The sequence below is a fragment of the Chlamydotis macqueenii genome, chromosome 4 (assembly GCF_036417535.1).
Source record: "Chlamydotis macqueenii isolate bChlMac1 chromosome 4, bChlMac1.mat, whole genome shotgun sequence".
NCBI classification, from domain to species: domain Eukaryota; kingdom Metazoa; phylum Chordata; class Aves; order Otidiformes; family Otididae; genus Chlamydotis; species Chlamydotis macqueenii.
Genome location: NC_141559.1, coordinates 52517058 through 52533323, shown reverse-complemented (window position 1 = coordinate 52533323; position 16266 = coordinate 52517058). Strand labels below are relative to the sequence as shown.

At 35.7% G+C, this 16266-nt stretch overlaps 1 protein-coding gene across 1 annotated transcript in view; it reads left to right on the top strand.

Moving 5' to 3' along the window:
* The window catches only part of TUSC3 (tumor suppressor candidate 3), a 138605-nt gene that overhangs the window by 100200 nt on the left and 22139 nt on the right, over nt 1-16266 (top strand). Inside the window, exon 7 of the mRNA XM_086746659.1 lies at nt 12139-12202. Coding sequence (XP_086602785.1) covers nt 12139-12202 — 64 coding nt within the window. The remainder of the gene's footprint in view (nt 1-12138; nt 12203-16266) is intronic.

Sequence of the window (16266 nt, the reverse complement as noted above, 5' to 3'; positions counted from 1 at the left end):
CCCCCTCCTTTTTCACTGACCTTGGCGTCTGCAGCCGTTCCTCACAACAGGCTGGTAGATGTCTCTCAGGATCTTTTTTACATCTTATTCACTTCTCATCTCCTCTCCACTTCTTGCAGCCGGGCTGGACCGAGTCGGGCCCAGTCAGCTGCCTGGCGAGAGGCCAGAGGGTGAGGCCTGCAAGGCCCATGAGGCCTGCACCTCCCCCTCTGCGCCTCTGCCCCTACTCAGCTTCTTCACATCTTCTCTCCTCTGTCTTTTTTTTCCTGTTTTCCCATTCTTAAATACGTTATCGCAGAGGCGTTATCACGAGACATTCTGCTACCAATCGGCTCGGCCTTGGCCAGCAGTGGGTCCGCCCTAGGCCTGGCCAAGTCCCCTGAACAAAGGGGAGCGACTTCTAGCAGTTTCCTACGGAAGCTACCACCTTAGGCCCCCCCCTATTAAACAAAACCACGACAACCATGCAAAAAAATTGCACTGGGCAACACAGAACAATTGTTTTTAGTAACTCAGCTGTACAATTCTGAAAAATACAGGCTCATCCTAGAATATCGATATGAAGATTAAAAACAGTACAGCAAAACTTGTTTTTGAATTGGTTTTGACCTTTTTTTTCTATGCATTCAGTTCCATTTAGAACTTTTTGTTCAGTCATGTTAAGCCTGTCCTTTTCCTTAGTCCCCTTCTCCAGAGGTCTGCTTCTTTGTAATCTTAGCTGTTAATTAGGAGAAACAAAGACCAAATGAGAGAAATTGTACTGGGAAGAAGGTAAAGCATATAACTCTTTTCCATTGAGAAAATTCTGGTGTAGATTTGAGTTTTCCATCATAATGGAAGTTACTAAGTTAGCTTGTAGAGGAATGAGGAGGAGAAGAGAGATGATATTTAAAAAAAAAAATGTTTGGAAAAAGAAGAATTAAAGGAGGAGTATAAATAAGTTTCCATCAAGTAATACGTGCCAGCCTGAATTTTATTTTCTTAAAAATTTGATGAGATGTTCACTTTATCACAAGAATAATGTTAATATTTGGAGCAATAGTTTGTAATGAATGTAAAATGTCAGTATTTGGAGCTTTAAATCATTGAAATTATATCTTATTATAACAACATCAAATGATAAGTTACACCTAAATCTGAACATTATAATAAAACTTGCTGCAGTGAAAATGTAGTTCCCTCTTCTTATTGATCTAAGTGTTGATACCTTATGTATTTAAATAGTTTGGTACATAAAATTGTTTTTAATAAAGAATATTAATTTTTAAGGTTTTATGCTGGTTCATTGTCACATAATGCCAAAATCCCAGAGGACAGAAAATCCCAGGACATGCAGGTGTATTTCCTATATGACATGTAGTAAAAAAATGGTTATATAAATGTGTTGATAAATTTTCAGAATATTTCAAACAGTTACACTTTTCATGTAAGTGTCATTTTCTTTTTTGTTGCTATTGAAAAAAACATTCTGAAACACAAATAGCTGAAAGCTAACACATTGCTACAAATATGACTGTTGTCCCTTAGTGGCAGCTGTAGCTCCATTCACTTATGTTTGTGTTTTGTCAATTAGCTGTCAGTCTTCCTTTCAAGAATAATCCAATGTTTACTAAAAAGTGTAATTTGAAACAGGATCAGAGACCTGTAGTTGTACTCAAGAAATAAACGCAATTCATTAGTCTGTTAATTTATACTGTATTCACTCAGATACCTCTTTCTAAAGTAAGTATTAAGGTTTATAAATTGATGTACAGGCTGTGCTTCAAATGGTACTAAAAATTATTTTGTCAAGAAAGATCAGTGTGGTTTTCTTCTCTGGCATGTATCTAACTACTCGGTCATATAGACTAATTTTTCATGCTCAATTTTGCATACGTGGTCATGCCTGCCTAGTATGTCTCACCTTCCTAGTTAGTTAACATTTTAAAAGCAGCGTTCCAATATACAAATGTTTTCCCTGTACTCAACAAGTTTCTCTGCTATTGCAAATCCAAAAAAATAATTTAATTTACTATGGAACTTGCAGTCAGTGGTCGTTGCAAAACCTGTAGCTGAAATAATTTAATATATTTCTGAGAGCTCTGTGTAGCAGAATTATGGGCACTATCCAATTTGCTTGGGGTAGGTAACTGCATCAGACAGGGTTATTTTCACATTCCCCTGTTGATGTTAACTGGATTGCAACTTTGGGTAATCTGGGATTTACACCTCCCCTTGCTTCTGTTACGAAGTAAACATTTTTTGTCTGTGTTTTGCACAGCTGTTTGAATTCAGCAAAGTCTGTTTTGGAGTTAGTGCCATAGTAAAGCCTCTCTTTCTTCATTTCTGCTTCTAGCACTTCAGCATTCGGATCAGACTACCTTTTTTGCCTCACAACTTGGAAAACGAAGGAAAGAACACTTTGAAATTTCAAAAGAGAAAATATCACAGGTCCTGACTAAGAAATTAGGAACATCTTTGAGTTCATAAAAAATACTCAAAGGTATGGGTAGTTATGGTGAAGACTATATCCAAAATGGCTGTAATTTCTTTGTCAAGAGAAAATATTACTACAGACCACGGAAAAGGGAAACTGAAAGGTAGAGGTATTTTCTGGATATCTAGAATCATATAAAACTTCACGAGTCTTAGACGCTAAACCATAATTTAAATAACAGCAACAAAATGAGCTTAGCTGAGTGGCTATTTCAGTTCTTCCATCTCTAAAATCTGTAAGGAAAACTTATGGCCTACTATAGAGTAGTTATGCTGTGACCAGTATTTGTCAGCACACCAGTGGTGTGAAGATCATCATACTTCCACACTGTCTTGGACAAAAGGATTCAGGAGATGAGGTGGGGAAGAAAAGTTCGCACCCTAGAACTTGCTAATAGGAAAAATACAGTTATTTAACCACGGTCTTATTAGTCTTATCTGATTGTCTGGACTTGTGTCATCAGTGCTGCCTAATGCCTATATCAAAAGTAACTATATGTATATGGCAGCATCTAGGTGCATATTTTACCTTTGACTATTTTTTTTTCTTTGCGATTTTTTTTGCCTTTTTTCTTAAATTGATTAAAAAGTTGTCATGTTGTTAATCAAAGCATTACAGTTGCAAAAATTTCCTTTCCTTAGGCAGCTAGGCTAAGCTGTGTGATGTAGACTTCACAAAACTACCAGAATGCTGTTTCAGAGATCCTGGAAATCTTACGTTCATCTTTCGTAAAGCCTCTGTGTATCGTAATGCCCATTCAGGGGGAAGACATTTGTTGCATGCCAGTCTGTTAGGTAACCTGGGAATTAAGGGCTGTAAGGTTAGCAATGCTTTAGTCCTAATGAGAGATTAAATTCTGGGTTTTTCCTGAAATGCACAAGGTAGCGATTCATCGAAGGATTGCTGTATCTTCTGTCTTCTTCTTATTTAGTAATTAATTTGTGTATGAGGAGTCCCTCAGAATAAATTCTTGTTCAGACTTGTATTCAGATTCAGGTTGTATCAACGCCTCTGTATAGCTGAGCACAGTGTTCACAGTTTCCGGATTTGTGAGATCACTTCTACCGACTAATTCCTTTGATAGCACTTTTAGACACCCTAAATAATGCAATATAGCTATAAAAGCTGCCTAGGGACGACCAAAGCAGCAGCATAAACTAGGATTTGTATACTATTTGAAATTATACCAACCATACTTTCCAGCCAGCTAGTCTGCAAAAGTAGGCGGCATTTCTCCACTTTTCTCTGGGGCTGGGAACCCAGATCATGTTCTGTGCTCAGTGCCAGATGGACGCTGTGGAAGGCAGCCAGCACAGCCTGTTTCAGCCAGCCAGTCCTGTGAAAACTGGCTGCTGTTTCTGGACTCTGTTTTGGTTTGGGGCAATGGAGAACGCAGCAGTGAGCTCATGGAAGATGTAACTCATATTCGTTGAATTCATATATGAGTGAATCAAGAAGTCTGTATGAGATTGTTGTGTGTATCTGTATTATATATTTTTTAAAAATTAAACTTAAAGTATTTTCAGTAGGGTAAACTTTTTCCATAGCTATTAAATTCTTCCATCAAAAGTGGCTGATGTTTTATGGTCGTGTTTAGTAAGTGGGAGTCTGAACAGCTACAGTAACTGGTACACCACGGATGCTGAGACAGGTGTAAATACGTGGGCTTTTATTTGTGGGATCCAATGTTATTTTCTAGATTATCCTACTACTTGTTACAGTGAAGTGCTTCAGTGTAAGCTGCACAAAATCACTAAAAGTAATTCTAGTATAGTAATTCTGTATATTCCTCAGCACCTCTAGTAATTCTGTATATTCCTCAGCATTTTGTGTGTGCTGGTGTGTGCACCTTAGCTGTTTTCTTAGTCCTGATCTTGTTGGCCTGTAACTGAGCTGGATTGGATTTTGTGTAGAGACATTGCTTAGAGCAATTGTCTGCTAGGAATATAATAAATGAAATTTTCACCACAGTGGCATTCTGTTGGCTTGTATTTGGGTTGGAGGTGCTCATAGAGCTAATAACAATCTAAAAGAAAGTGTTTATTTCAAGTAGGCTAGTGCTAAACTAAAATGTTCCTGTTTCATTATTAAATAAAGTAAAGATCCCTGAAAAAAACTACTGTCTCAAATAGCTGAGTGCATATTTCGTACTGTAGTCGTATATGGTCTTCATTTTGCCAGAAACACAAATTCATTAATTCGGGATTTCTGTTAGCAGCAAGTGACTTTAGATTTATTTTGTATATAATACTATGTTAAATTTTGAAGCAGTTAGGTGTCATTTGCAGATATGCCCTTTTATAACTGGGTATCTACGATAAAAGGATAACTACAATAAAATATATTGCCCTATTACACACTTGCACATTATCGTAACTATAGGAAATTATTACGTGATTAGAGTAGTCAGAGGTTTCTGAGCTGTTTAGTAAATGAACTGGAGTCACGACATTTTGTATTTCTTTAGTTTTTGAGATGTTACTTCATACTATTATATATTAAGTATATATAAATATAAATTAGTCAGTTTTAGTGGTGTTTAAGTTCTGTAAAATAAGCTCATACCCACATTACATCCTTAATCTAAAAAAAAAAAAAAAAGGTTTAAAATTATGTTGGTGAATTGTGTCCATACCCTTAGAGATGTTTTAAGTTGGTAGCCATTCTCGTATATGTGAACAACTTGGGCCCAAAACAGCATCATCCCTTGTTTTTCACATCAGTAGTCACGATAAGGGCTTTTGAAGACTGGCTGCTACAGGGAAAATAGGCTATTGTACCATCCCCAGCAGATAATAGTATCTTCAATGATGGAAAGAAAACAGGGAATTACATTAGGTTTCTATTTTCAGATTTTCACAGACTTGCCTAGGCTAATAACTTCATAAAAAGTCCCCTATTGGGTTCTTAAGCAAGTTAAAACTCTGATCTGCCTGTATGAACTGAACAGATACTACTGTGTAGTAATCAAATGAGCATATTTGGAGAGCATTATTTCAAGTGAAGCTATGTGAAACTGTGCTGTTCTGTAGAAAATGTAATATTTAAACAGGTGTAAAAGAGTCAGGATTTTGAAAGGTAGGTTTTTGTGAGCTGCATAAGACTTTATTCTTAATCTTGCTGAGCACAGTGCTGCTCTTGAAGTGTTACATAGTAAGCATAGAAAAAAATTTGAGAAATATGCATATGATCATGAAAATGCACAATAAAACATTAAATTAATATACTTTGGTGTTTGGTCTCAAAGTATTTGCTCTACTGAATGAACTATTTGTTCTCCATAGCATGTTTAACCTTTTTCTATATTCACACTTGCAATGGTAAGGTGTATAAATGGCATTGTGAGACAATGTCTTAGAACTTTTGCCTTTTAAACACTTAAATGCTGATGAAAGTCATGCTACTGCTGGACATAAATTTGAAAACTTATAAAACTCTGATGTGATAATGTTGTGGGGCTCTTTTTTCCCCTCTAAATTAAGAGAAAAGAACAAATTCTTATAGCTAATGTATGTTCTTGGCAAAATTGAAATAGGCCACTCTGAAGGCTTAATCATAATTAAGTAATCTATGGCCTTCTGTAATGTTCCTCTCTACTGAATTTCACTCTGAATGTTCATGTGGTAAAGGAAGACAAATTAATAGTGTTTATCCTATTGGTATGGAGTTTGTAACTCTCTCTCTTTAGAGGCAGTTGACTGGTGTGTTGCTTCACCTCTTTCCACATATAATAGCTTGAGTTTGGCCTCCAGGGGATAGTCTCCATCTAGACGTTTCTTCAACATGCAATCCAAATTCAGCTTATCATTAAGAAGTATGATTATTTTCACAATTGTCTGCTTTTAAGTCATAGAACGCAATCATAGAATGGTTTGGGTTGGAAAGAACCTTAAAGATCATCTAGTTCCAAACCCCTGACATGGGCAGGGACATCTTCCACTAGACCAGGTCACTCAAAGCCCTGTCCAATCTGGCCTTCAACACTTCCAGGAATGGGGCATCCACAACTTCTCTGGGCAACCTGTTCCAGTGCCTCACCACCCACATAGTAAAGAATTTCTTCCTTAAGTCTAATCTAAATCTACCCTCTTTCATTACCCCTTGTCCTGTCACTACATGCTCTTGTCAAAAGCCCATCCCCAGTTTTCTTGTAGGCTTCTTTTAGGTACTGGAAGGCTGCTATAAGGTCTACCTGGAGCCTTCTCTTCTTCAGGCTAAACAACTCGAACTCTTAGCCTGTCCTCATAGGAGATATGTTCCACTCCTCTGATCATCTTTGTGGCCCTCCTCTGGACTCAGTCCAACAGGTTCATGTCCATTAAAAGCATACAAACATTTTAATATTTATTTTAAGAGAAAGTACTGGTACTGGAGCACCTGAAATCATGTTGCAGTTTTGATCTTGGATACTCTACAAGTTAACTGTATTGCCTTAAGAATTAACATATAACTCACAGAGGCTTTTATTTCCAATTACTTTGTTTCTGTTTTATTTACATTGCCTTAGCAGAAAGGAAGGAAGGAGCACAGATTACACTTAACTCAAGTATTTTACTGAGCTATAACAACTGTAACTCTTGAAGGGAAATCACAAGCATATGCTGTATTTAGGGAAATTTAAAAATATGTTACATTATTGTTATCCTTGACTATCCTAGTGAGGGATTATACGTATGTACCATCTGTAGTTCAATAACACTAAATATTTAATGAGTTTACAAATACCAGATAAATATTTAACACAGCTTTGTAGAAATGTGTGTGCATTGAACAACTGTTTGTCACTGGCAAAGAAAATGGCCTGATTTGGGGACATGATTATCTCAGTTAGCAATTCAGATTGTTTCTGTGAAATCAGACTTGAGATAGGAGAATGTTAAAGCTGGAAAAGGACACAATTCAAAGTGTCAATCATTCATGCTTTGATTCCCCTATTAGTCTTACTAGTATGGCGTTTGTTGTTGCATCCATTGTATGACTGTGGGAGTTGTGTGGCTGTACAGCTTTTCTGCTCAAACCATGGTTGCACTTATTCTGATGGACTTCAGCTTTGCATCTTGCATGGTCCTTCCTCCTGATGCCTCTAAAATGAAAGAGAAATACTGAATTTATTCATTAATTTATTTAAAGCACTTGCAGCCAAATAGGCTTCACAGAGCTTCCAAATATTAAATGGATTCAGTGTCAAAAGGCAGAAAAGATAGCAAAACCAGAAATCTTACTTCTCAGTCTCTTAATAGTTTGTAGCCTCAAAGAAAGTTTCATAAGAATATACGCCTTGCATGTAGGTCATTCAGCATCCTTCTTGTAGTGGGAAAGAAGTAGTACGAAAATAAAGAAACATGTGACATGACATCTGCTCACATGTGACCACTTCCTTTATTTTGATTATATGGATATAGTTTCAAGAACTTTGCCCAATTAAAAGCTACTGAGGAACTACAAAAAAAGTGTGGAAAAAACTGGTTGTGCTTGTTGAACTAATTTGTCAAAATTATTTTAAAAATATTGTCTTAAAATGTTTTCTATTTTAGGTAAGTATGAGCCACAGATGGCCATGAATGTCAAAATTTGATGAGTCAGTGGCCATTGCAGTATACAAAACTGGTGTGTGTGAGTACATTTGCATAAATATGTATGCATACAAATATAATCTATGCTTCAGGTGGCCTCACAGTGTCATCATATGTCTGTAGGGAAAGACACAAGGACAAGTGCTGCACAGTTCTCACTATTGCCCCTTCAAGAAAAGCTGTTTACCATCATTTCTACATTAACTACTGGTCTTCTGTCTTCTGAAAAGTTCTACTCTGGTTTTTGTCTGTTCAGAATGTTCATCTGGAAGTTCATTGCAGAAAAAAAACACCCTGTAATTCTTTCATGAAGTGGTTAAAATCCATTCCTCGTTATAAATTGGGTGAGGTACTGTTGTAAATTTAGATGTTTCACATTATATTGTCAAATGCAAATAGTTTTGGTTATGCTTGATCACTGGAATGGTCTTTCACATTCTTGACTTCTTCAGTCACACTGGTCTGACTGACCCACAACTATAGAGGAGATGCACCCTGCTGCTGTTCTGAGTATTTGAAAAACAATGTCTTGGGGAAGCAATCTGAGGGGCCTATTGATCACATAGAGTTAGATTTATTACTAGGTAACTTAAAAAATAATCTACCTAAGGACATTTGTAATAGAACAAATAGCTAGCACACTCTGTGTCTAAGTTAACCTGAGATCTCTCGCCCTCTCAAATAAAGATGAATCTTGTTTTTTGTGTTTAAGGTGGCTACTCACGTTGCTTTTATCCATTCCTTTCCCCTTTCTGGGGACAGAGCAGTAGGTAACAATTGTCTTTTACTAGCTTTTTAATAGGCACATAATGTTTCTAGAACTAAATCAAAGAACACCCACTTCCTTGCAAGTCAGGCTATGCCTTTAGCAACTCACATTTAAGGAAATATAGTTACAACATTAATGCCTATGAGACGTTTAGCCAGAAATTCGTATTCATCAGGTAGTTTTCAACTTACTGTCTCTGATTCAGGTGTTCTAGGCAGGTTTTGTTTGTTTCAGGTTTCGATTTATTTGGTTTTGGTTGGTTCAAGTTTCAGCATTTGCAAATAAACTGTATCTAGTCCATGTTTTTTTTCTTTATAGTATCAGGTGGTGGCTGGGACTCTATCTGTTACCTAATTAATAGTGATAATGACAATATCTTTGTTTTCATGATTTTGTCTTCTTAAGGACATAATCTTTTGAGAGACTGTTCTGGTGATGCACGTCGTACCTTGAAAGTTTCTTAAACAGCTGCTGGTAAAACCTCAGATGAAAAAATCCTGAGACAAATGTAGATATTTTACATCATACAATAAAACTAGTTACTTTGGGAATTTAGTGAACAGGCAGGCAAAGATTTCTGTTTGAGAATGTCTTTCCAATATCATGATACCAACCCTGCTAGTACATTAGATCAAATCACCATGCCTGTAACATAGAAAAATTTATCTTCACAGGTAGACAAGACTTAAGTTTTTATAATCAGAATTAATTTAAAATTAATTAATTATTTAATAAAAAAAACATTAACAATCTAATTAGTAATTATAGCTTTTAGTCTTTTCGTGGTGGTGTTCCAACTTTGCATTTTAAGTAGTCATTTTTAGAAACATCTTCAATGTGTGGGTTTGACAGCTAGATAGTTATGAAACTGACCCGATTCATTAACAAAATTCTTTGTAGTTATTTTATATTCATAAGTGAATCTAGAAGTCACACAAACTTGAGTGATATTTTTAAATAAAGTTACTATGCTGAGTGATGAAGACTAGCACCTAAAATGTGATTCCTCCCTGGTGTGGGACAGATTTATGTCATCAGCAGCAGTAGCATAAAATTTACTCTTTTTTGGAGCTGAGACTTTTTCTCCCTGTTAGGATGAAAGATAAACAATTTAATGTCAGTAAACTATTTTGGGGGGAAGGGATGATTTCTCAATATAGTCTCTGCATGTGTATGTGTTTATGTACATACTTTATATTCTGTTTCTTCAATGGTGTTATGGTGAATTAAATTCCTACCATAAAGAGAAAAATAGTTTACTTTAACAAAGCATAAAGCATGTCAATAAAAATGATATCTCTTATCTAAATGTTTTACAAGTACAGAAGGAATTTATAGCCTTAGGAGTCATGTGACAACCAGCTTTGTTAAGCGGTAAAAATAATGTTGCCTCTTCAACATAATGTATTTCTTTAGTTCCCAATGTGCATTTTTATACAACTTAGCATATGTGTAGAGAAAGAGTAGTAGTGATTATGTGTAAATGGATATAGGTATTTAATAACTAAATAGTGCTGCTAGACCTGTTACACTTTGCTGATGAAAAGCTTGGTTTTTATTTCAGTCCAGATTGTATTAACAATACAGTATATGTTGCAATCTTTGTAAGCTTAAGACTGTAACTTGCTGTTATGAGAAATAGATGTTTACTGTTTGTTAGGCACACTTGAACCCAGATCCTGCAAGTGTATATGTATGCCTACGTATGCCAATATATATATTGCTTTAGCTGCATGACAAATAATGACAGAGAGTCAGTATTTGCAGGACTGTGGTCACAACTGGGTCAGAGTACACAATCTATTAAGCATTTTAATTTTGTAATTATTTTTTGTTAATGTGAAAGATTCCTATTTCCTTTCTTTGTTTTACATATATGTTTGTGCGTATGTGTATATATGTGTGTATAAATGTAGCCTTAGTGAGATTTATAAGAAGCCCTGCAAAAAATCAAGAAATATAGATTGGCTTGTTGTCATATCAGACTACAATGAGATATTCTTATACGAGCAATGATTTTCATCTTGTTCAAGAAAAAAAAAAAGTCTTCTTTGAGAGGTGGAATCTTTAGATCCATGAAGTTCTTGCCTGGTTTACCTTTGACCTGGTTATTTGAATGAGCATAATATAATTGAATTTTGAAAACAGTAGATAATGATCCACTGAGTAAAAACTTCTATCATATCTTATGAACTGCATATTTTGACAGTGCATCAACCAGAATTTAACCAGTGTGGGTGAAGGTGTTCTTTTGTATGCAACAGCATCAGAGTATTTCAAATCAGAATCTTGACAAGGATGCTACTCAGACAAAATTTTTCAGAGTAAAATGAGTTAAAGCAAAACATGTAAGTTAAAAAATAGACTAACAGAACTCTGAATCTGTAAGGAGGGCAAAATTTTCCCTTTTCTTTACCCTAAGAGGAGTGAACATTTTTCTTTCTATTTAATTGCATCTATGCCTAAGAACAATACAAATAAATAATAATTTGAGAACATGGATATATTGAATTGCACGTAGAATAGTATGACAAGCTATACTCAATGCTTGTAATTGATGTAGTAGAAGAAGACAGAGAATCTCCCTTATTTTGTGCATGTTTGCAGTCTTTCAAAATTTTACTTCCTTTTTTGCTGTCATAGCTGCTTAAAAATAAACACTAACAACTTCTGAATAATATGCTATATGTTCTTAATAATAAATGTGCAAAATGAGCCCATTAACAGTAATAATTTTGGGGGGAAAATGTGGGCTATGTTAGATTTGCATTAAATATTAACATATATGTGATTGCATTTACTACAATTCCATATAAGCAAGACATTTTATGAATTAGAATTTTTTCTATGGACACAGTTGTACCTTCATGGAGAAAGATGAAAGAGACTTTGTATGAAGAAACTTCACTCAATCTAACTAAGACTAGAACAGACAGTTTTTTTAAAGGCAAGATTCAGTTTTAACTTCTGTCAAAACCATGCTGGGGCATGTCCTTGATTTCATCACCTCCCTTCTCAAAAATTGTATCTCCTGAGCAAATAAATGCATGTTCTTTTTCACATTAGCACCAGTGTGAAAAAGAGTGCAGCATAGTGCCCTTGTGTATGAAACATTACATACCCTGTATATATGTTCTTTGCTGGTTTTACTCTCCTTTTTACCAAACATACTTATGTAAACAGTGCTGTTCACCTGTAGCTGTTGCTGTCTATATTTTTGTGCGAAACAGGTTTTATTTTGATTCTCACATATCCGGTTGTGCCATTTTCAATTGATTTATTTGTTGTAAAGAGGATTGGTTTTCATTTTTATTTTGCAGAGTTACATACATGGAAGCAGTCAGGCTCAGTTTGTTGCAGAATCGCATATTATTCTTCTGCTGAGTATCCTTCAAACTGATGAATGGAAAAAAGCAAGCTGAGGCACAGTGTGCTGTTAAATGAAATCGCTCTGACAGTGAATATCATTGAACTTTTGAGCAGGTATTGTATTTTGGCTTACTTACTATATGTTTAAACAAATATTAAATGTTGTTGCTATTTACTGCCAAGTAAAGCTGACATTGCTTTTCACTAATATCTACCTTGTTATCTCTTTTGTTACTCTTATGCCTGAATACTGATCTTAGTATTTTTCCTTTCAATGTTATATTTTCAGTAGCAGAAACTAATTTTCTTCTCTTTTTCACTCTTTATTATAAAAATTTAAAAAATTATGTTAAAATTATTTTATTTCTTTTAACTGACAAGGAGAGTGTACTGAAATTTACTAATCATGCATGAAGATTATTTATGCTCCAGTAGTCTTTGATTTTTTTTTTCCCCACCTAATCTAAAGAGTTTACTACTTCTTCTTGAAACAAATAGCCTAGTCCCATTTGTTCTGATGTTATTTCCTCACAGAAAGACTCAGACCTACTTTTACTCTTTCATTCTTACTGAGTCAGAGCAAGTTAAATTATTTTTTTTGTGAATATGTCTCATATACTATCTGGTTTCTTTAAACTCTGGTTCTAATCAGCTTTGCTCATTAAATTAAAACTGTAATCAACATTAACCACTAGTAAAATACAGTTGTTCCATCACAGATGCCTTCATCTATGGAGAACACGAGGAAGAAAATTACATTTCCCAATTTAAAGTAATGGCAAGATCTCAGAGTTTCATGATCATAGCTCCTCCCTTGTTCTCTCCCTGAGGTTATGTTGGCTTAGATCCTGCCTTTCCTTTGGCTTCCCCATCTACTTTCATCTTTGGCATTTACTATCCAAAGAGAACACCATTATATCTTCTTGCTTCATTATATTCATTTACCTGGCAACAGTTTTGCTACCTGTGAAATCTTATTTGGTCCGTAGACAGCCATTGCAAATTTAATTTCAAAGTTACGATCATATTTTTCAAAGTAAATGCAATATTCGTTATTGAACTGGAATACTGTGCCCAGTTCTGGGCCCTCTGGTACAGGAAAGATGCAGACTTACTTGGACAGGTCCAGCAAGGGGCCACAAAAATCATTAAGGGATTGGAACATTTCTCATGTGAGGAAAGGCAGAGAGACCTGGAACTACTTAAGCTGAAGAAGACTCAGGGGGATCTTATCAATGTGTACAGATACCTGATGGGAAGAAATTAAAAAGGAGACGGGCCTTCTTAGTAGTGCACTCTGACAGGACAAGAGGCAACGGGCCCGAACTGAAAAACAGGAAATTCAATCGGAAGACAAGAAGACGCTTCTTACTGTGAGGGTGGTCAGACTTTGGAACAGGTTGCCCAGAGGGGCTGTAGAGTCTCCATCTGTGAAGATATGAAAAACCTGACTGGACCCGGTTCTGGGCAATTTGCTCTAGCAGGTTGCTTGAGCAGAGGGGTTGGATTAGATGACCTCAAGAGGTTCCTTCCAATCTTAACCATTCTGTGATTCTGTGAATTGTCCACATTTTATATCATACCGTAATTACTATTGTGTCAAAATCTCATTATATTTGTTAACATTTGGAAGCACATGTATTTGTTCGTTATTTCTAATTTTGGACTCCTTTTCTCGGGAAGAGAGAGTTCAAGATAAATAGCTTTTCCTGAAAACTGCCAAGTCAAAACTGAGTGATTATTAATTTAATTGCTACATTTAAAAAAAAAAAAAAAGTACACAGACAGCTATTATATTTCAGATGAAAAGTTTATTGTATAATAGATAGTATGCAACTTATGTAGTATCATCTTTATACTTTCTGTCGTATAGCCACAATTTTTTTTTAATGTTTTTTGCTTTTCCCAGCCTTCCACAATTTAAATAAATCTGTTATCTAAAACAAATCCTGTTGGCTGCTTGAGAATGGGAAAAGTCAACCCAAAAACCAGCTGAGGTTAAAAATAAACAAAATTTTTGTTCATGACACATTTTGTTTGTCTGACTCAGGCATGAAAGTGATATCTGTTTGTTGGCAGAGACTGTGTTTAAACTCGGAAGTTGGCTGACTACATTAGAGCAGCTGGCTGAAAGAATCCTTTCAGTGAGGTTATTCATTGCCACTTGCAAAAAGAATTCTCTAAGGTTTCATTTCATGGCTCAATACTATTGAGCTGACTTTTTTCATCACACAGAAATTTCACAAGTGACAGGAAATTTTGACAGATTTTAACAGTTATGCATGAAGGAATTAATATTTCTTTATACTTTGAGTGTTGGTAGTAATTATTAGCTGCTTCGTTGCTTCTTCATTATTTGTTTGTTCAGGAAATGTTGATAGAAAATGTGGGAATTAGAAAAAAGTATGCCAGATTGATTAAGAGTAGTACATTCACTTTATCCTTTAAAGTTTAAAAGATGCATTGAATTTTAAAACAAGACATTACTATGCTAGTAAAGTACATGCTTCATTTTGTTGCTTCTTTTCACTTTGTAGTAGTAAGAACAAGGATAAGGTTGTCACTTCTTGCTAGATGTTGAAATGCAATATTGTGTTTGTCTATAAAGTGAATTTTTAATACCTCTGATGAGAACATATCAATTTCCATTGCATTTTTGTACTTACTTTTAGACAGTGATTCTACCCAGTGTGCTAGATGATTTCAATATAAAGATCTGCTGGTTTTTTCCAGAGCTGTAGCTATGTAATTAGGACATGGGTAAGAAGGACTTGTGAAGATGACAGATATTCTGATTCAATTATATTACAAAGCAAGATTAAAATCAGTGAAATCTGTACAATGTTACTAATTACACACTAGGTGTATGCCCAAAATTTTTATAATGTTTTAAACAAGTAGTTTTAGTCCTAACAGGTGGTTATTACATCCTACTAGTGACACAATGGAAGTCGCTGTAATATACAGGACATACAATGTTACATCAGTAAAACAATTCTTTTAAAAAAAGGGCATTTTGATTATTTTTGTACTTAATTTTATTTCAATGATATGTTTTCCAATAGCCAAAATACTGATATTGCATTTAGCAGCAGCTCAGACTAGCTGAAATGGGTTAGATTCAGCACTTTCTGAAGATATTAAAAACTCACCTTAAGCCAGCACCTCAGAACAAGGAGTCATTATTTCATTTCCAAAGTCCCAAACCAGGTTCTGATTCATTCTGAGGCTCTTTAGAGGTGGTTGATGGGGGCCATCTTACCAAGTCCATAGTGTCTTATACCTTGGGTAAAGTTTCCTCTTAGAAATTCAAGAAAAAAATCGCCATATTTTGATGTAGACCTTGTTGAATTCCGGGCTGCAGAATAGTGAATAAAAATTTGAGTAGGTTTTTAAAAGGTCTTTCTTCATGTAAGAAGTAGACCCCATAATTCAGATAGTCTTTTTACCTTATGAAATGAGGATTTAAAGATCTTTCAGACTCACTTGCCCAAGCTAGTTCTAGACTGCAATGTTTGAGGTGGTTGTGTGGTCCAGAGCATCTGGGGACACTGGTTAGCTGAGTACAGTCAAACTCCAGCACAGCATGGCATCATTGCCTTTCTTCTTGTTCCAGGATCGTTTTAGTCCACAACAGTTTAGCTCCACCCTGCCAAGACAGAGATCTCATCTATCTAAACTCTTATATATCCAGATCCACATAGTTATCTTGGCATTCAAATACAGTTTTCCCATTAGTGGGAATGCAGTGCAAAGAACTGGTGGCCCATGCTCAAGTTGATCCAGAGTTGATAAGCTTTGCTATACACACACTATTGCCTGCTCAGTCACTCAGGAGGCACTCAGGAAAGAGGCTGTTATCTTGGGTATGGAGCAAATACATCGAGCTGACATCTAAAACTGTGCCTGAGCTAGTAAAAATCCTTGTGGGTGAGCACCCTAGCCGAGAACAGTGAAAGAACATGGTTGGATATGATGGTGGTTGTTATATTATACACTTCTGTGACTTTCAGGCTATTACTACTCTGAAGCTTTGAGGGGTGTGTGTTATGGCTACTTTCTCTTGTCCTGGAGAGTTA